This window comes from Lacerta agilis, chromosome 2 (assembly GCF_009819535.1).
Source record: "Lacerta agilis isolate rLacAgi1 chromosome 2, rLacAgi1.pri, whole genome shotgun sequence".
Classification (NCBI taxonomy): Eukaryota; Metazoa; Chordata; class Lepidosauria; order Squamata; family Lacertidae; genus Lacerta; species Lacerta agilis.
In genome coordinates, this window is record NC_046313.1 from 19,428,006 (window position 1) to 19,448,965 (window position 20,960).

Genomic DNA, 20,960 nt, shown 5'->3' on the forward strand with positions numbered 1-20,960 from the left:
TGAATAATGCCCCTTGCTTTCCTAGAGGGAGGATAGTGTCAGTGTAGGAACTAGCCTGCTGTACGATGATGAAATTTAGATTACTTGCTCCACCCACTTTAACCCACCCACATTTGTCTCTGGCCCTTCGCATCACTGGTATGTGGCCCTGGGAAAGTGGCCCCTGAACTGGAAAAGGTTATTTAACTCTGCTTTACAGATATCTCCCGTGCCCATTCCTTGCTTCTCACCTGCCTGTCATGATCGGACAGGAGAGGAGCGACTGTTGTTAGGTTAGTCAAGTTGTAAACACACACACTTAACAATTTTGGTTCTACACATCGAATGTAGACCTAAGGCCCACAAATGATGTCATGCAAGAGAATCCACAGTCACACTTATCTGTAATGTAAGCATTGCACATTATAGTTGAAATCAAGGGGGCTGGCTGAGCATCAATGCACAAACTAACTGTGGAGTCACAAGCCAGTTACTTTACTCTAAGAACAAAGGGGATGAATGCTTACCATTGCCCCTGCCATGCTAGTTGTTTTATTTGTTTCTTACCGCTCTTAATGCACCTCTTCTCATTTTCCCTGGAAGTAGGTACATGGTGGTGCTGTGTAACCATGCATCAAATTGTTTTGAAATGACACATGAGGGTGTTGTTAAAAATGTGCGTGGGCAGAAGTACTGCATATTGGATTTGGCACTATTATTTGGGAGCTGAGTGAATAATTTATTAAGTATATTCTTGCCCACCTTTCTCTTTTAAAGAAACCCATAAATCCTTGAGTGGGTCAAAACCAATTAACAAATTTCAATCACAAAAATGATCTCGAAATAAAATTAAGAGCAGTGCATTTAAAAGTACATTGCATCAGCATCCCAAGTGCCTTCTGAAAAAGAAAAGGCTTTTGCTGTTCTTTGGAAAGCAGTAAAAGATTTTGCTTCGCAGGCACCCTGAGGGACAGAGTTCTGCATTGTGACATCAACAGCAGGCAAAGTCCTGTTGGTTGGAACTGCCAGCCTAATCATTGACGGTGTTGGCACGCAGAGCTGGGCTTCCCTAGGTGATCTAAGAGCAGGGCTATTGTTGGCAGTCAGTACATTTGGGCACTTGCCAAAGCCCACACCTTAGTAGGAGGCTTGCTGCCAATTCCTAGAGCCTTGTTAGCCTCCACCTCCTCCCTTTCTGTGTTGCAGCCTCTTCACCTGCCCTCTCTAAGAAAGGAGAAGGAGCAGTAACCTGTATGTACTTTGGTTTCTCCCTCTGGAAGGTGGCTTGGGCTGGGACCAGAGAGAAAGGGAAGCAAATGGGCAGCAACAGTGGTGGAGAAGACATGATAGATACAATTGGGGAGGGAGCTGATTGAGAGCATCTTACACAAGTCCCCCTACCCACACTGGCGGAGGTAGGGGGATGCGGTGGGTGCGGCTTGCCCCAGGTGTCATCCCTGAGGGGGGTTAACATCGCTACGCTGCCCCCCTGGGACACTCGCATAGCTGTCAAGTTTTGGATTTGAAAATAAGGGATCAGCAGTCTCACCTCTCCCGGTGACAGTCACATGTCAGTGGGCGGAGCCAGAAGCAAAAGTGGGCGGAGCAGCAATGTAAACTCCAAGCGGGCTCGGAGCGGAGCATAGAGGAGGGCAGCTAGCAAAGAGGAGGGCAGCCATGTGCTCCGCGCAATGGAGCCCCATCATCTTCTTGTCTGATCCCATCAAAACAGGACAGGAAGCAGCAGCTGCTCAAAGGCAGCCAGGCTCTGCCCGCCAGCTAACCCTATTGGCCGGCTGAGGGGCTCGGTGGCAATGGATAGGGGCTGGTGCAGGGGGAGGAATACACCCCCCTGTAAGCACGGGAAACAGCTCCCACTTGCTTTGAGGGCTGAGGCTTTTCTCTCCAAGTAGACGAGGTCTTCCCACCCAGTCCCTGGCCAGCAGGGGAGGAGCTGCTTCCATTAAAAACGGGAAATTTAAGGGAAATAAAAAATAAGGGAGAGCAGCAGGAAACTGCTTGGAATAAGGGAGAATCCTGGGGAAAACGGGATACTTGGCAGCACTGGACGCTCGCCGTGGGCGGCGCCCCTCTGAGATGCTCGTCTTGCCCCCGCGGGCAGCTAGCCCCACCCCCAGGTGCACAGCATGTGCGCCACTCCGGGTGTCGTAGCAGCTAGCTTCGCCTCTGCCTACCCACATACCTGGAACTGGCATTATCTAACAGTGTGAGGAGGTTTCTCTGCAAAGATGCACGACGGAAAAAATTTAATAGAACATTTAACGGAAAATATGCCAGTGCTTTATTCACTCGTGGAAAATTCTCAGTTTCGTAAGTTCACTTGTAACAGCAAAAGGATGCCAACGCAATTTTAGACAAGCCTGGCAATTTTCAAAGATTTTAGCTTTGTTCGTGGAATACTAATGAAAAGCGCCCAGCTTTGATTGAGTGTTCTAAGAAACGAACAAAAGAAAAATCAGCGGTCAAAATCAATGCAGTTTTGAAAGGATCAGTTTGCCATCGTGAATAAAGATGGTGTTCAGTTATATCCAAACACAGACAAAAAAAACCTGTTCCTTGATCTCAGGAACCATCATGCAAAATTTTGTTATGATGTATCAAATAGTGTTCAAATTAATAGAGAATGGACAAAGAGACAACTTTTCAAAAGATATAGCAGACAAGTAAAATGTCATGCTAAATAAGATCATTCTCTAGGGTATGAGAAAATTACTCTGTGCAAACTGAACATTTTCTAATCAAATTACATATAGTGGTGTCTGTTTTCTGGGGCAGATAATCCAATTCAGAATTTTCCAGAAAACCCACACCACTGTTTTTATGAGAGTCAACATGCTCCTGTAACTAGGCAGATCTGAAGTAATTTAGGGCTTTAAAGATCAGCACCAACACCTTGGAACACTCTGAAACAAACAGATCAGCCCAGTAGTGCAGTTAGGTAATTATTTGCTTTCTAAAATAGATTCTTTTTCACTAGTTTTAATAGTAACATTAACAGTACAAAATACAATAATATAACACAGCCATACAATTCATATCGATATCAATTATATATTTCATTAGTCCAGTCATGTAGAACGTGGGTAGGCAAACTAAGGTCCGGGAATCAGCATGTTTTTACATTAGTAGAATGTGTCCTTTTATTTAAAATGCATCTCTGGGTTATTTGTGGGGCCTGTCTGGTGTTTTTACATGAGTAGAACGTGTGCTTTTATTTAAAATGCATCTCTGGGTTATTTGTGGGGCATAGGAATTCGTTCATTTCCCCCCTCAAAAATATATATATATAGTCCAGCCCCCCACAAGATCTGAGGGGCAGTGGACTGGCCCCCTGCTGAAAATGTTTGCTGACCCCTGATGTAGAAGAACAGAAATAAAGGTCTGATTGTGAAATAAGTAAGTTACGCATAGATTCATGCTATATTCAATATTGTCAGTGCTATTTTCTGGGGGTACTCAGGGGTATGTTGTTCTGGCAACCCCCCCCCCCCCAATGTTCAAAGTGTGTTATTTTCTGTAACAACTTCATTGTGAATACCGGCACCTCTTTTTTTCTACAAAAAAATAAAGCATTGGATATTGTATACAATTTACTGCAGGAAATCCCTCTATAATGTTCTGTGTGAAAGGCTGGACTGCAGTTAACGTTCTCCCTAGTGGTATATATGAAATACAGCTAGACCAGCGTTCATGGAATAGCATTTTCATTTTTTCTATAGTTAGGTAATTCTAGACTTAATGGTCTTTTACACAGCCTTTTCAGAAGGTAGCGTTTTTTACAGTACTTCACTTTCAAATGTGGTAAGCCAGCCTTCCTCATTTGTCCCCCCACATCCCCATTCTGCAGAGCAGGGACCTGCCAAGTATTTCCCTGTCAGCTCAGCACAGTGCTGGATTTATGTATAAGCTAAACAAGCTATAGCCCGACTCTTTTGGGTGCCCCCCAAAAAAATTAAAAGAAAAAAAACTGGATGTACATTTCCAAAATAACAAGATAAAAAACAAATAAAATAAAACATACAGCAACAGTGGCAAATGGCTTTGTTGTTGTTGTTCAGTCATTCAGTCGTGTCCGACTCTTCGTGACCCCGAAGAGTCATTACTGGCAGCTGAAAAAAGGACCAAGTAGGATGGGAAAGACCTCTCCGCCCCAAGATCCTAGAAAGCTTGTTGTTGTTGTTGTTGTTGTTGTTGTTGTTGTTGTTGTTGAGTCTTCAGTCGGGTCCGACTCTTCGTGACCCCATGGACCAGAGCACGCCAGGCACGCCTATCTTTCACTGCCTCCCGCAGTTTGGCCAAACTCATGCTAGTCGCTTCGAGAACACTGTCCAGCCATCTCATCCTCTGTCGTCCCCTTCTCCTTGTGCCCTCCATCTTTCCCAACATCAGGGTCTTTTCTAGGGAGTCTTCTCTTCTCATGAGGTGGCCAAAGTACTGGAGCCTCAACTTCAGGATCTGTCCTTCTAGTGAGCACTCAGGGCTGATTTCTTTGAGAATGGATAGGTTTGATCTTCTTGCAGTCCATGGGACTCTCAAGAGTCTCCTCCAGCACCATAATTCAAAAGCATCAATTCTTCGGCGATCAGCCTTCTTTATGGTCCAGCTCTCACTTCTGTACATTACTACTGGGAAAACCATAGCTTTAACTATACGGACCTTTGTCGGCAAGGTGATGTCTTTGCTTTTTAAGATGCTGTCTAGGTTTGTCATTGCTTTTCTCCCAAGAAGCAGGAGTCTTCTAATTTCGTGACTGCTGTCACCATCTGCAGTGATCATAAAGCAAATGGCTTTAGATACCTATTAGGTCCATAAATTACCATATAGCATATATTCAACACAAAAAACAGTGGCAATTTGTTGTTGATAATTTGATAAAGGACAGCTGGACATATAAAGGGTCCCATTACCTTCAGTAGCTTAGGGCCTCATCAGCCCTAAGCTCAGCAGCACCCCTGGATAAGCCAGGAAGGTCTTGTAATAAACAAAATCTGGCCCTTTCCCTCTTATGGGGTACAGAAGAGCCTTTGTAGAGTCCTCCATCGGTAGGAGAATATAACAGAGGCCAACCAGAGAAGATTGAGAAGCAAAGTCTTTATTGAACTGTTGCAACAGGGTCCTTCCAGACATTTGAAATTGCACCCCCCCCCCCCGCTGGAGTTCAAGGCCACCCCCAGAAGCATCATACATACGTCACAGAAAAGGGGTGTATCCCAGAACCACCTTCCCCAATACATCATACATACATCACAAAAAGGCGGTCTCCAACAAATTTCAACAGAAATCTGAGAAGTTAGTTTTTCTCCTGCCTGCCAATTTATATGATAATGTCTTATCTGATTGCCTTTCCTTGGTAGCCAGGCCATTCCTTTGAGATGGTAATCACTTTTAATTCCTGGGATAATGGGAAAGCTCCCTCACCCCATCCTTCCTTGCAGAGAACCATTTGGTAAACATTTGGTCAGTTTTGAGAGTCAAAATGGTGTCAAGCCTGCCTTCCTGTGCTGCTTCAGACATGGCCTATACCAGGGGTGGCCAACTCCCAAGAGACTGTGATCTACTCAGAGAGTTAAAAACTGGCAGGCAGGAGGAAGGCCCATGGGGGGGGGTTGGGTCAAGGTTGTTGAGTTTTTTCAGGGAGTAGTTCAGCTTCTTTGGGGGGGAGCTAATGATCTACCAGTGATCTGCAGACGATCTACCTTGGCGTATAAGACTACTTTTTAATCCAGGGAAATCTTCTCAAACGTCGGGGGTCATCTTATATGCCGGGTGGAGAATCTGCGGTTGAGTATATCTCAAACTCTATATTTTAACTGGAAAAGTTGGGGGTCATCTTATACGCCCATTCGTCTTCTACGCCGGAAAATACTGTATGTATATAACCTTAATATTCTTACAATAGTCTTAGTTACAGGTGGGTAGCCGTGTTGGTCTGCCATAGTTGAAACAAAATAGAAAATTCTTTCCAGTAGCACTTTAGAGACCAACTGAGTTTGTTCTTGGTATGAGCTTTCGTGTGCATGCACACTTCAAGAAGTATGCATGCACACGAAAGCTCATACCAAAAACAAACTCAGTTGGTCTCTAAGGTGCTACTGGAAAGAATTTTCTATTTTGTTACAATAGTCTTGTATTGGAATAATCATTTCACACACTTCTTTCCACTGCTATAGTTGCTCTCTTGATTCCCTCCCGCTCTCGCAGTTACGCTTTTCTGATATTGCTTTTCCAATTTCAAAAATAAGTCTGAGTGTGGCAAACAAACACTAGCGATGCATCCTCAGGGGACAGCCCACGTAATTCAGCTTGCAGAAACATGGGGGTGGGAGTGAGCAGTGTGCGATGAAAGGATCAAAGAAAAAGATGCAGTTGCAAGAGAAATAAAGTGTGTGAGAGAGACCTGCTTCCGTTGACTGAACTGCCGGCAACTGGGTCTTACCCCTGGCAGGTGGCTTTTTGTACCTCCTGTCAGATGCAGCAGCTGCATAAGCCACAGGTGGAAATATAACATCTTCAGAGTTATTAGGTGTGATTCTGGTTTAATCTAGGTTCATTCTGAAGACAGAAAAACATTTAAGTCCCCTTGAATCTGCAAAGTGGCAGATCGGTGCAAACCTTAGGTGTTTGTTCTGCAAGAAATCTGGTTTGTAGGTGATGGAGAGGAAGGCGTGGGTGGAAGAACTTTTGCAAATGGTGCGAGCGGTGTTCCTTAATATTCTTACAACAGCGGGGAACAGGAACAGCCCCTCAGGCTGAGGATCCCTACATCTGAACACTAAATTGCACCCCCTCTTACCAATGGAAGAGCACAGAGTTGCAACCTAATGTTTGCCGTTTGGGGGACGTTGAAAGTAGATGCAAAAGGAAAATCACACTAACTTAGTATAGAACCAGCCTTCCCCAGTCTGGGGCCCTCCATATGTGTTAGACTACAATTCCCATCAGCCCCAGGCAGCATGGCTGTACTGATGGTACCTTTGGGGGGAGGGCACCAGGTTGGTGAAGGCTGAGCCAATGCTAGTGTCATAGTTTAGAGTTCAGTCTACTAAATTTTAGCATGTTTACGAAAATTCAATAGGACTTACTTCTGAGTAGACATTAGGATTGTGCTTTTGATTACCTTCCTACCTCTCACTTTCACACCAACAGGTTTGACCCAGAAGGCTCACCTGGCTTTTTCCACGAGGAGCCACACCGAAAGATCCTAGGTGCCTGGGGATTCCATTTTTTCAGAAGCAGGTTAGAAGGACTTTTTCTTCCTACTGTTAACTTGATTCACACGTAGTGTTAGAAACTCACATATATATAAGCTAGGCGCCAAATGACTCCTTAAACCAAGGTTACAATTGCCAGAACGGAATGTCTACTTGCCACTTGATGCAGGGGTAGTCCACATATATATTGGCCTCTTCTGACCTCTTTTTCTTAATGGGGACTGCTCCTGCTCAGGCTGTACCAAAAAATGCATTTTGTTTCCTGGAAATCCATTCCAATTGTGCAGATAAAATATAACCGGTAGAATTCTACAGCATGCAGTATAAGTGTGTGAAAACAGTCCAGATCCAGTGATCCCCAGGCATGCACCTCCAGATGGTGGAGATGTCAGGTGCTAGCCTGACACCCAAGCATCTTCACTTGGTTGCAAGTGGTTGATATCCAGGTGCAAAATGTGCCTGGCTAATATTGAACACTGTTCACATGTACAAGAGTTTTAACACTAATGGTATCATGAACATAAATGCACACCCATATAAACAATGTTGAGGGATGATGAAAGGGCCAATTAACAGGCATAAATGGAGCAAAGATTCCAGAAAGCTGCAGCGTTTCATAACAGAAGTCACAAGAGGGATGGGGATAATAGCTGGTGGAGACAGCTATGGGAATCCTACTTAACAATTCAACAAACCCAGGATCAGGCACAATAGGACAGGTTGCTTGGCTAGGATCGCAGAAAATAAGATTGCTTTAAAAAAAAATACCTTAGAGCCCGCCCTGTGTACATTTCTCCTTGATTGTAATGCTCAGAACACCACCACAAAGGGTTAAGTCTCTTCTTTCCTTCTAAATACCAGTACTAAATAAGGGTTAAACTCAGCAAACCCTCCAGATGCTTAGAGAGGAATCTAGGCAGAAGAAGAAGAAGAAGAAGAAGAAGAAGAAGAAGAAGAAGAAGAAGAAGAAGAAGAAGAAGCTGCCTTATAAATCTTTAGCAATGTGAGGCCTCAAGTCTGGGCAAATAAGCACACTCTTCCCCATTGTTTTTTTCTGTTCCTGTGTGTTTATGGGGCTGGGATAGAGGGGGAAGGCAAAACACTCACCTCACGGTTTAGTTATAGTGGCAAAGTCTGTTGGTATCCCATTCAGCAGCCTAGGAAGGCTGGGCTTGAAACCAGATAGCAAGACACTGTGGCCAAATACATTTCTTGGAGATGGTTGTAGAGAGTAACCCATCATGAGCAGAAATCAGGAATCCTAGCTTCCTCACGGTCCTTTTATTTTACTACTTTGTTGATTGCTTCCGACATCAAAGGGTGTGTGCACGTAAATGGCCTTGTGTTCCCATCACAGTATTTACTTGCATCTCTGTTGTGTGTATAGAAATTGAAGGAAGGATGTGTTCATATGCGGATTTTCCGTTTCAGGTGTTTCGGTTGTTTGTGGTCCTTTTTCTGTTTTTGAGTCAATTTGGTACTATTTGTGGTTGTTGTCCATTGAAGAAAAAAAAAAGCAAGTAATTAATTTTTAGTATTTAATTTTTAGTATGCTTGGTGCTGCACAAACTGACAAGAGGACAGGTCTCTGTCCCTAAGGGACTTATAGTCTAAAATTTGACCTAAAGGTAAGCAGCAGTGGAAGTGGAGGCAGGGGAAAATAATAAAGAAATATATGTATATGAGTTACACCCTTGCTGTAGGTGGGCTGTGTGGCCTTCCAGGTGTTGCTGGGCTCCAGATCCCATCTGCACTAACCAGCATGGCCAATGGTCAGTGAAGATGGGAGCTGTAGTTAAAAATACATCATGAGGGGCAAATGTTCCACACCCATGCCCTAGAGCAGGGGTTGGCAAGGCTTATCGGGCATGGGCCGGATCACTCCCGCGGAGATCCTCCATGGGCCGGACTGGTGCAGTGCGATGCCGGAAATCGCTTCTGCGCATGCCCAGACGCCGGAAATTGTGCCTGTGCAGATGCGATTTTCAGCATCTCAACATGCACAGAAGCGATTTCTGGAGCTGTGGAAGAGAGTCCCCGCAGTGCGCGCAGGGACTTGCCGAGCAGGCTGCTCAGTTCGGGGGCAGCCTCCATGGGCCGCTTTTGGCCCATGGGCCTTAGGTTGCTGACCCCTGCTCTAGAGCATGGGATCCAGGAGGCTGTGCCAAAGCCTTCCTAGGCTGGGTTTTGAGTGGTGTCAAGTAAAGTAGGAGGAGTGTTCTAGGAAGCAGCTCCAGGCATACAAGCTGCCAAGGGAGAAAAAGTGAAGGTTTTTAGGTTTGTTTGTTTGTTTGTTTGAAGCACCAGGAGACTTTCACATTGTGGTGGGTGGTGGAGCTTCAAGAACCAAGTTCATGAGCAGGGGATGCAATTTTTACTCTCTCTTCTTAAAGGTTTCCTGAACTCTTAGTTGTGGGCTTTTGGGTCAAGTGAAAAATCTCTCTCTCTCTCTCTCTCTCTCTCTCTCTCTCTCTCTCTCTCTCTCTCACTCACACACACACACACACACACACACACACAAACACACTGTTGCCACTGGTGCTCTCAAGGTCTGGCTACCTTTTTCTCCCTTGAAAAGCACATGGAACCAAAGGAGGAAGTTAGAAGACTGACTCTTTCCCACTTCCTCTTTCATCTCTATGCGTTTCCCAAAACTCAGATTAATTCTATTGGAGGTGGCCAGAGTGGGTGCCAAGATTAAGGGGGAGGTTGTCAGCATTTAAAGACTCCTCTGGAGGCATTGAGCTCTACTAGCCTGTTGTACCAGTGGAAGCCAGTGCAAGGATTCCCACTAGCACAATGCCAATTTTCACCTGTTCACCTCCTGCTTGCACCCTGCACAATCCCCAGATCTGCTCTGGAGGGATGGGGGAACACCCAGACCAGATTTTGGGTGGTGCTGGGAGAAGGAAGGAGGAGGTTCCCTTGCACAAGGAAAACCTTTTCACTGATGCAACCTTTGCCCATAGCACTAGGCTGAACACAACCCATCCAGCATGAGTCATTTTTGCATTGCTTTTTGTGTTATGCTTTGTTCTCATGAAGACATTAACGTGAGTGCTTTATTCATGCTTTAAAAAGAATTGGCTAGGTTGCCACTATTTGAAGATCACTTAGAGCTCATCCAGACTTTGGTGCCACATTTCTAGCTTTGTGATTTAAAGCTTTCCCTGCAAAAACTTGCTCTTTACCTCTGAATCAGAGTAAATGGCATCTGCAGAAAACTTGATTTGCAGTTTGTTCTGATTCTGCATTAAGGAGTGGGTTTTCTTGGGGAAAGTGATGGGCCATGGAGCTTAAAAGCATGGATGTGTGCCTAGAAAGTACAGGGCAAAAGCTAAGTGTGGATGAGCCCTAAGCTGCTGATGGAAAAAAGTGTTATATAAGAGCCTAAGAGAAACCCAAGCCCCATCTGCTTTATACATTTAAAGCAGTACTCATACCACTTTAAACAGTCATGGAATCCTGGGAACTGTAGTCCCCCCCCCACCCCCTAATTTTAATTGTTTTTCATGTAAATATAAGAACCAGTACAGTAACTTGTCCAGTGGTAGGTACATTCTTATTAAGTTTCATATGCAGTACACAAGGAATGGAGTCGTACCTTGGAAGTCAAACGGAATCCGTTCTGGAAGTCCGTTTGACTTCCAAAACCGTTTGGAAACCAAGGTGTGGCTTCTGATTGGCTGCAGGAAGCTCCTGCAGCCAATCGGAAGCCGTTGAAGTCACGACAGATGTTCGGGTTCCAAAGAACATTTGCAAACTGGAACAATCACTTCTGGATTTGGATCTCGTTTCGCAAGTCGTTTGAGATCCAGGGTACAACTATGTTTTTTAATGCATTATCAAGTATCCTCTCCATAGTGATTCTTGTGTTGGGGGTATAATAAAAGTATCTTCTGTCTCATTAATAAAGGAAAAGAAAGGAAGCCAAGTCTCACCAAAAGTGTCTGTCCTTACAGTGCCTTTAATTACCCTTCTGTGCCAAGTAAGGCATTCCGATAGCCACATCCCAAATATTATTTAACCAGATTTCAATGGGGATTTGGGAACTGTAGTTTTTTACAGGTGCTGGCTGTTTGTGCCATATGTGATAATGTTTTCAGTGTGGTCTAGATGCCCCTGTGCCACAAAGTACCTAATATGTACCGGTATATTCCATATGCTGTGGTCTTGAGTCAGAGAAGTGTTTTCCTTTGCTCTAGGGTCTAGAGATGTTAAAAGTATGCCGTTGTCACTCCCTTCAGCCGTATAATTTTAAACATAGTTCCCAACTCCACCCAACTTACAGACAGACTAGTAGTGCATTCTTGGTCTTATTTTTGGCAGACAAGGTTGTGTTGGTGGACCATGGCTCACTGTGTCTTGGCAGGGCTGTGGTACGACTGCCTCCATTTGGTGCTGTGTGAGGCATATTCCCTGGAAAGTCATCTCACCTCTCTCAGCTAGCAACATCAGTTAACATCCATTGCCCTTTGAAAAGACAGCATGCTATGACTTTCTAGTTGAGATTGCCCAGAGCTGGAAACTAGGTATATCCAGGGGTTCCCTCCCCAGCAATTTGAGGTCATTGGTGGGGGAGAGCTGGGACAGTAATCTCTGGCTCCTCTCCCTCCAGCATCTGGTTTGCATTGTGTACGCCTGGCCCCTGGAGCCAAGGGCATCTGCCATAAAGCTAAAATTAGCACAGGATGTTGATCTAGTTAGCTGGATTTGGTAACTCCAAGCTCCTGGGCTGGCTCCAGAGATGAGTCAGTTCTCCTCCTCAACCCTGCTGCTCAGACCTCTGTGCACATTTGATCAGATGCAGGTCCTGCGCAGCAAGGCTGTTTGGGGCCACTCTTCTTTGCTCTGGTTTGTGCATCGGTTGGTAGTGCTAGAGGAAAGTCTTGCTTCTTCCCCACATCTCAGGGGTTTCCAAACTGTGGTCCATGAATCACTAGTTGTCTGTGAGCTTCATTCAGGTGGTACGTTGATTTTTGGCTGAAGATGGGAAGTGGTACATGTATTACATGAAATAGCCATATGTATTTTTCATTTCCTTTTCACCTTTTTTTTTCCTTCTATGGGATTGTATTACAGTTTGAGATCTACGGAATCTAGCATAGCATCTACCACAGCACATTACAATTGCTACAATAGGCAGTGAAATCATTAAGTGGTCCTTCAGGGCCCTTAGCAATTGTCAAGTGGTCCATCGGGGAAGAAATTTTGGGAAACACTGCTCCATCTTTCTTACTGCTCTGTTTCACTTTGTCTGTTGGAACGGAGCGGCCTCTTTTCAGCATTTAGGGCTGTGCAGCAGAATGAGTCTCTTTTTGTCTCTGTTGCGCTTGTCCGCACATGTCTCTCCGGCTATTGGCAAAGCTACAGTGTTTTATGTCGGGCAAGGTTTTTTCAAGTCTTGCACAGTTGAGCAGGGTGTGGGTGTGTGCCCTTGCCTAGTGAATCATTTCAATGTGTCCACTCATCATTGCCTCCCATTCTGAAATAGTGGAGGAATAGCAAGGGCAGGCAGACCTAGACCACCGGATATTTGAGTTGGTAGGATTATACCTACAGGCTCAAATGTTCATAGCATTGTGAAAACCAATATCCTTATTTGTAGGACCTTCCACCACCACCACCTGTACTTCCTTTTTTAACTATTGGTCCATGTTCTCTCTTGCACATCTGCTCCAACCCACTGTGCTGTTTAGCGTGGCCATTAAGGGAGCTGAGATCTAGGACTTAAGTAGCTGGGAATCTGATTTCACAGATCCATATTGCAAAATCCAGGATACTTAATTTGAGTCATTTTTAAAATTACTGACCATTATGCACTCCGTGTAAATTGCATTTGGGGGTTGAGTCCATCTGAACAAAGAAATCCATGTCTCTGAGAGATGGAATGCACTAACGTGGTTGCTGCTGAGTTGATTCCATAGAATGAGGGGGAAAGTAGCAATATATGATGGAAATATAATCAACTAGGGACATGTCTTATAAAAACTCATTGGTGTGAATGAGAACTCAGGAACCACAATAATGCTTGGTTATCTTTTATTGCATAAGCTATAGTTGCTTATAAGTTGAAAGCGTTTGAACCCAAGGTAATCCCCCCAGGCCCATTTTTCTCTGGTGTGGACTTGCATGTCTATTGAGAAGATGCCAGATTTCTGTGCTTAATATCAGATAAGCTAGTGTGCCTTGTACTTCTAAAACACCTTGCTTCAGGGAGCACCCTTGCTAGCCAAAGCTGGATGTAGGAGGCAGAGGAAGTTGGAGGGGTTTTAAAAACAGCAACATAACTTCAGCTGAAGCAGCTTGAACTAGCATCCACCTACTGCCATGGGCACCTGAAAGGTGCCAAATACATCTTTAGGCTTTGATCTGTTTTCCAGTTAAGTTTCATAATGGAGAAGGGCAGTTTAATTGCAGAATGGAAAAAGGGGTTTAAAAATTGTGTGGTAGTACAGTGAGGATCAATTTATCTTTTAATTTACAGGAGTGTGCAGCTGGAACTAAAACTGCCTCCACAGGAAAAAGGAGGGAGAAAAAAACCTAACAGCAGCAGGGGAAAAAAAAGTATATTGAGCTTGTCATTATTCCAAGTAGCAAGTTATGATTTACAGCCTTGACAGATAAATTACGTACTTACTTAAAATTAAAAAGTAGCAAATGCTGAGTGTTCATTTTCAAAATTCAGGCTTCACACAAACACACACACAAACTCTTAAGAAAAAAACTGCATGGCAAGGGAGAGGCCTATTGACTACGATAGAACTGGAAAAGCAAATCTATAATTTGAACTTGCTTCACTGAAAGACGTGCCAGAGAGGGAAAGGATCCTTCACTGCTTTGCTGGGTACAGCTTCACAAGCCATATTGGGCTGTTTGGCTGTTCTGGATGAAGTGGCACTCCCTTTGATGGATCAGGTATGCATTTGGGGTGTGCTCCTGGAACCATCTCTGTCACTAAAAACTCCAAGTGACCTCTGTGGCAAAAAGCAGCTTTGGTTGGTATTACAGCTGTGCTCTTTCCTGGATAGGGTAGCTTGGCTACTGCTGGTCATGCGTTGGTATCCACATGCTTAGGTTTCTGTAATGTGCTGTATCTGTGGCTGTCCTCGCAGCCAGCACAGAAACAGCAGCTGAGTGCAGGATCCAGCAGTTGTAGTGCTAAATGGGGCATCCAGGTATGTACATACTTCACTTGTGTTGTTGAAGGAACTGCACTGGCTGCCAAGTGGCTACCGGACAACACTCAAAAGTGTTGTTGCGGACATATAGAAAATTCCAAACAACTTGACTCGAGGATGCTTGGCAGATTGCTTTCCCCTATATGTTGTTGTTGTTCAGTCGTTCAGTCGTGTCCGACTCTTCGTGACCCCATGGAGCAGAGCACGCCAGGCACACCTATCCTTCACTGCCTCTCGCAGTTTGGCCAAACTCATGTTAGTAGCTTCGAGAACACTGTCCAACCATCTCATCCTCTGTCGTCCCCTTCTCCTTGTGCCCTCCATCTTTCCCAACATCAGGGTCTTTTCTAGGGAGTCTTCTCTTCTCATGAGGTGGCCAAAGTACTGGAGCCTCAACTTCAGGATCTGTGCTTCTAGTGAGCACTCAGGGCTGATTTCTTTGAGAATGGATAGGTTTGATCTTCTTGCAGTCCATGGGACTCTCAAGAGTCTCCTCCAGCACCATAATTCAAAAGCATCAATTCTTCGGCAATCAGCCTTCTTGATGGTCCAGCTCTCTCTTCCGTACATTACTACTGGGAAAACCATAGCTTTAACTATTCGGACCTTTGTTGGCAAGGTGATGTCTTTGCTTTTTAAGATGCTGTCTAGGTTTGTCATTGCTTTTCTCCCAAGAAGCAGGCGTCTTCTAATTTCGTGACTGCTGTCACCATCTGCAGTGATCATGGAACCCAAGAAAGTGAAATCTCTCACTGCCTCCATTTCTTCCCCTTCTATTTGCCAGGAGGTGATGGGACCAGTGGCCATGATCTTAGTTTTTTTGATGTTGAGCTTCAGACCATATTTCCCCTATATAATCCTAGTCAATCCCTACAGTCATACAATCATAGCTTCAGATGAGGTCCTTTCAAACTCTGCTTACAGCACTACCAGTTCTCAAGGCTAGGTGCTTTTTCCTTCACCCGCTGCAGTTCCAGCACTCCCGCGCCTTCTCCCTAGCTCGTCTCTGTGCATGCATGAAATAATCATTCATTCCTGGGCTGGGCTGTTTTGCTGGCTGCACGGAAGAGAGCATCGCACTGAGAGCATGGAGTGTTCATGGGATTATTTATTGGCTGTTGGAGTGGCTTCATAGTTTAGCACTTGCGGAGACTGAAGGAGATTCTGCGGCCTTCCTAAAAGAGACAGATTTCCAAGCTGATTATCTCAGTGGATCCTCCTGACCTTAAAAAGTATGAAATTCTGGCCGAGGCTCCAGCTGACTAACTCTCCTCCCAGAATGCACTTGGGGCATCCTGTGTATGGCAGTATTGTTTTAGCAGCGGGAACCATGTTAGTTTCCAGCAGCCAAACTGCTGTTATTCAGCGGCTACAATAACCTTGGCAGATGTTGTTGTGGTTGCCGCGGAAACGTTTCCTTTTTGTCATAGCCCACGTGAAATTTATTGTTTTATTTAGGTCCTGACAAGCAGGTTGCAGTAGGGAAGGCCAGAGTGTCACCTCGCGAGGAGGGGACATATAGGCAGAGCAGCCTACCCTCTTGTGTCTCCAACAAGCACTGGCTTTGGCCAGCTTTATGCTGTCTAGTAGTGTACTAGTAGTGTACCGGCCCCGTCCTCGCCCTCCTCAGAAAATACGAAATTCCTGAGTAAACCATCCATTAATTCTGCAACCACAAATCCTCAGTATTTGAATGGCAAAGCCATGCCTATATTCATATGTTTTATTTAGCTGGCAGACCTTATGTACACAGTTGTATAATTTTATGGTTTGAATTTTTCCGTTTTATGTTCTGCTTTATTTCCTTTTTTGTCAGAGACGGGAGAGAATTGGCAGAAAGCTGTAGGACACACAGGAACGCTTAAGAGCCGGGAAGAAGCAACAGGCTGGGCGGGAAAAGGGAGCTTGTGGGCCTGTCTCCCCCAGTCATCTTTGCTCCATCCCTCTCTCCTCCTAAAGTGTAAATCAGTCCTTCAAAGTGTGCCCGGAGCTGTTACAGTAGCTCTTGGTATATGTCGGTGTTGCTGTTGCAAGTGCCTCCAGGATAAACTACCTAGGCTGTGGCAAAAAACACACGGGAGCCATCCCAGACTCATAAAAACCCAGAGCACTTTTCAAAGCAGAACTTTCTTTCAAGGCCTTCTGCCCTGCACAAGGCAGGGCAGCTGTGGCTTAACAAGGGTGGTCCCAGAATCCGTGTCTCACAGCAGTCTAAATGGTTGGGGCAGTCCAGAGTCTCAACAGAGGGGCAACATTAGAGGAAAGGTTGAGTGACTAGCTAGGTAGCAGGCCAGCACAAGTCAGGGAATCCTAGAATCTTAGAATTGTAGAATTGGAAGAGACCCTGAGGGTCATCTAGTTCAATCTCCTGCAATGCAGAGATCTCAGGTAGATCATATGTGACAGGTGGCCTTTCTAACCTCTTTTTAAAAACCTCCAAGGAAGGAGAGTCCGCCACCTCTTGTGGGAGTCTGTCAGAAAGTTCTTCCTGATCTCCTTTCGAAACCATTGGTTCGGGTCCTACCCTCCAGAGCAGATGAAAAAACAAGCTTGCTCCATTCTGGTACAGAGATGTTGTTCGTGCAACCATATGTTACTGGGGCAAAGATGTTGTGCCTGAAACAGAAGGCTTTTAAACTCGAACCTTCACATTGCTTGCGGGTTTGGTCTACTCTTGAGGAGTGGCTTACTCACCAGTATTTATTTACTCCCAAAGAGCCTTTGTTCCTCAGATGGGCACTTTGGCATTTGGCGGTCAACTGAGCCTGCCCCATTAGGGCTCAATGGCAGCTTGGCACCTGCCTGATTCCAAGATAGGGCTACCCTCACCTTGGGAAGAAGGTTAGATCGTCATTTTCCCTGAGGACCCAGGACCCACCTGGTCTCCCTCGCAGTCCCTTCTCACAGAGTATTTTACTCTTGAGATCCCCAATTCCTTCAGCATGGGCACGGCACCTTTGAGACCCTCATCCCCGTTACTGGTATTTGACATGAGAAATTTGAGGTGCATGTCCGCAATATACACTTCCCCTATATAACCCTTGAAAGGGGAGAATGTTAGAAAGTTCATTTTTTCTTAGACCTGTGTCTAGTCAAGTCGCATCACCTTCTATTCTTTGGCACTAGAGGGAACTAGTTGCTTCCCTCGGACTGAAAATTTTGGCCCACCCATCTCAAAATTGGCAGTGCCATGGCACAAGTAACGGGAGAAGTTGCTCCTGGCCATAGCTGTCAACCCTCCCTGCTGTTTCCCAATGCTATAATAAGGGAATTTCCCGCAACAAAAGGGAAAGCTATGTCTGGTACTCTCATGTAGCAAGGATGAGGAACCTAGGGCCCAACGTGTCCCTCCAGGACTTTCTATCTGGCCCTCAGAATTCTTCCCAGGCCACACCCCTCTCTGGTGAGCTGCACGTATCCTAAGTGGTTCTTTCGCCTGACCAGAATGTGTCCTTTCACTCTGATAATGCCTTTTGCTTACCCAGATGGGGGATAGAGAGGTGAGTGTGGAGAAACTAACCTCCAGTACAAAGGTACTTGTTGCTCTGCCTACTTTTTGCCCAGTGCTTTAGCTGGAAAAAGTTCATCTGCCATCTCCCTGTCCTGCAGAAAGGACTTTCTGTTCACATGGCTTTAGCGGTCATTTCTTGAAGCAAGGCATGATGACAGTGTGTTTCAGTTCTCCAAGTGATAAGTGTATCATTTCCTAAAAACTTTCCCTGCAAAGGAGGCAGAGGTGCCAACTGGAATAAAACATTGTGGGGGCCCAGGTATGCCCTGCCCTGCATAATTGATCACATGACACGGTGCACGCACACCATTTGAATGGCAATGCCCATCAACTTTGGAGGCAGGCCTCCAGCCCCCTCAAATATTTTATTGAGAAGGCCGAAGTCCCTATGGCCCCTAGGAGTTTGGCTCCTATGAAATAAGGTATGGGGTGGGAAAATCAATGCAAGTCACTTCCAATTTCTTGGGCCTGATTTGGTCTCTTCTGAGCTGCCTGCTGAATCTGTTTGTCTAAACGTTCTTTCTTTCTTTCTTTCTTTCTTTCTTTCTTTCTTTCTTTCTTTCTTTCTTTCTTTCCACAAATACTCCGTGCCTTTCAGTGCTCTTTCCTACAAGACAAGTTCAGCTTTCAAAAAGCTGCCCTCGGTGCCCCACATTATTTGGGAAGGAAGTGCAAGAGACCGTGAAGGGCTGTTTCTGTGTGTTTATTACATATATAGACCACCTTTTCTCCCAAGGAGCTCATGGCTCTCCTCCTCTCCATTTCATCCTCACAGCAACCCTGTGTGGTAGGTTAGGCTGAGAGATGGAGTCTGGCCCCAGGTCACCTAGTGAGCTTCATGGCTGAGTGGGGATCCGAACCCTGGTCTCCCAGGTCATAGTCCAACACTCTAACCATTACACCACACTGGCAGTCCTAGGGTTGACAAGCACAGAATGAGGAGTTATTGTACCTTTAAATAAGTTGAGTATGTGGGAGAAACTGCAAGTGCTAGCAGCGACCTTCTCCACCGCACCCTATTAACCTGTGATTTCAGCATACCCTCAAATTTCTCGGGAGTCGCATACCATACCCCCCATACACTCCAACATTTCTCCAATGAAAATAGGCACGTCCTAAGAAAAGTGGTCGAATCGGAAACTGTGGAGAATAGGGACACTTGGAGGGTCTGTTCCAGGGCCCTGTCCTGTTCTCCCTGTGCTGCTGGTGAATATTATGAAAACTAGCATCAGGAAAGAAGGGGTTTGAGGCAGGGAAGTCTAGAAGTGAAGGAGCAAACCTGGGGATCTGAGAAAGATCTGGAAAAGCTGTGGCTGAGAAATGCAACCAGAGAGGGAAGGGTGGAGAGGAGGGAAAGTGGGGATCTGTGTGGGCCTTAAAAAAATGGCTATTAAGAGTCAGAGTGGGCCCTTCCTGTCCTTAATCCCTTAACAGTGGTAATTGCAATTAGTCCTATTAGCACTAATGGATCTGAGTACAGGGCTTTTCTCTCCATGCCCAGCAGAGAGAGTGGAGTGCTCTAGAGCATTGCAAAGTAAGGCAGAGGGATCTGCCTGAGCATGAATTAATGATACTCATGGGAGGTTCCTGCCTGCAGGGTGGTAAATAGCAGATGGACCCAAGTGCGGGAATGAAACTGGAAAAAATCTTGACAGCAGAAGGTGTTGGCTCTTGGTTTAAGGAAAGGGAGAGGGGCTTGGGTTGCAAGAAAGGGAAACTGAGGCATAGGAAGGAGTATTGATGCAACAGGTTAGCAAACATAAATATCTGCATTGCAACTGGCAGTGCTCACTCTAGATCAGGTATAAAGCACCTTCCTTTGTTAAGTCTTCTGTTCCAGGCACCACCTTTTTCCACCACTAACATCCGGTTGCTGGAACACCTTTGCACTAGTTATGTACAGAGTCTAAAATTCTTCAATGCTTGTTCTGCTGTATGCTTAAAGCATCCCTGTAGGTTAGGTAAGTATCCTCATACTGCAAACCAGAGGCTGAAAGAAAAAACCCTCATCAAATCGTGCAGAAGCAGAAGGCAAGATTTGAATCGAGGGATTTCCTGGTTCACAGTCTCTTTGCCACTAGAAAGTTTAGAGTTTGGTACTTGGGATATATTTTCCCCTGAAGCCTTTGGCAACAACCTATTGTTAGCAAAAACAATTTTGTACACCAAAAACCTTGCTGTAACTAAGCCTAAGTATGTACGGTGTATCTGAAATACCGGTAATTGTTTACTCTCCCTGTTTCTGTTCTACTTCAGTTTCTCCCTTGTGTTGATACATAGATTTTAAGCCCCTTAGGGCTAGGTGCTGTTCCCTTGCAGTTTGTAAAGTGTTGTGTGCATGAAAGGTGTCTTCTTGTTGTTGCTGTTTACAGACTGGCTACATTTGAATGAATTTGCTTAAGTTACATAGTGAACCCACCTTGGGCAATTTTAGAATATGTCTGACTATTGGGCGCTCCATCTACTCCTCTCTCCCTTTCTTTAAACTACGTAGCAGAAGTTGCCCATGTATTTAAAATCCAGAAATAATCCAGAAAACTATATAAAATTAGTTCAATGTGCGCACCTAGATGAACTTGGGTAAATGCACACCCAGAGAGAGCTTTTGCATGGTTCTGCGCCGCCATTCTCCTAAAGTGTGTGGCACAATCTGAAATAATTTTAAAATGGCTTGTTTGGCTCATGAAATAAAGATTTGAGAAGGGTTACAATGACGGGAAAGCATAAAAATAATACATAGCTTAGGCAAGGCTAAATCGTTGTTAAAGCTTTTAAGTAATCTCAGGGGTCTCCACTAAAACTCAACAATAAGCAGTTTTTATTTCTGCACAACTTATTGATCTGTGGAACTCACTGCCATGGGATTTGGTGAAGGCCTGCAGCATAAATGGGCTTTTTAAAAAAGAGGGTTCTAAATACATTTATTGGAGGCTGAAGGTATCAGGGAAGGTAGCTTTCTGCTCAGGTCCTCTTTAAACACGAAGTTGCTGGAAGCTGTGATTGATGAACAGACCCTTAATTATTGATCATCTCTCCTGAAGCATCCCAAATAGGCTA

General features: G+C 45.0%; 1 protein-coding gene across 4 annotated transcripts in view; it reads left to right on the plus strand.

Moving 5' to 3' along the window:
• DGKA (diacylglycerol kinase alpha) overlaps positions 1-20,960 on the plus strand; it is a 58,343-nt gene that overhangs the window by 12,167 nt on the left and 25,216 nt on the right. Inside the window, exon 2 of one of the 4 annotated variants that reach the window (XM_033138820.1) lies at positions 7,147-7,236. The exons of 1 other annotated variant lie outside the window; for it this stretch is intronic. Coding sequence is in view for 1 of the 3 variants with exons in the window: in XM_033138819.1 (XP_032994710.1) it covers positions 19,368-19,437 (70 nt within the window). In the remaining 2 variants the exon portion in view is untranslated. Of the gene's footprint in view, positions 1-7,146; positions 7,237-19,358; positions 19,438-19,584; positions 19,653-20,960 lie in introns of those variants that run through there. 2 more of the 4 variants (XM_033138819.1, XM_033138823.1) reach the window with 2 other exon arrangements.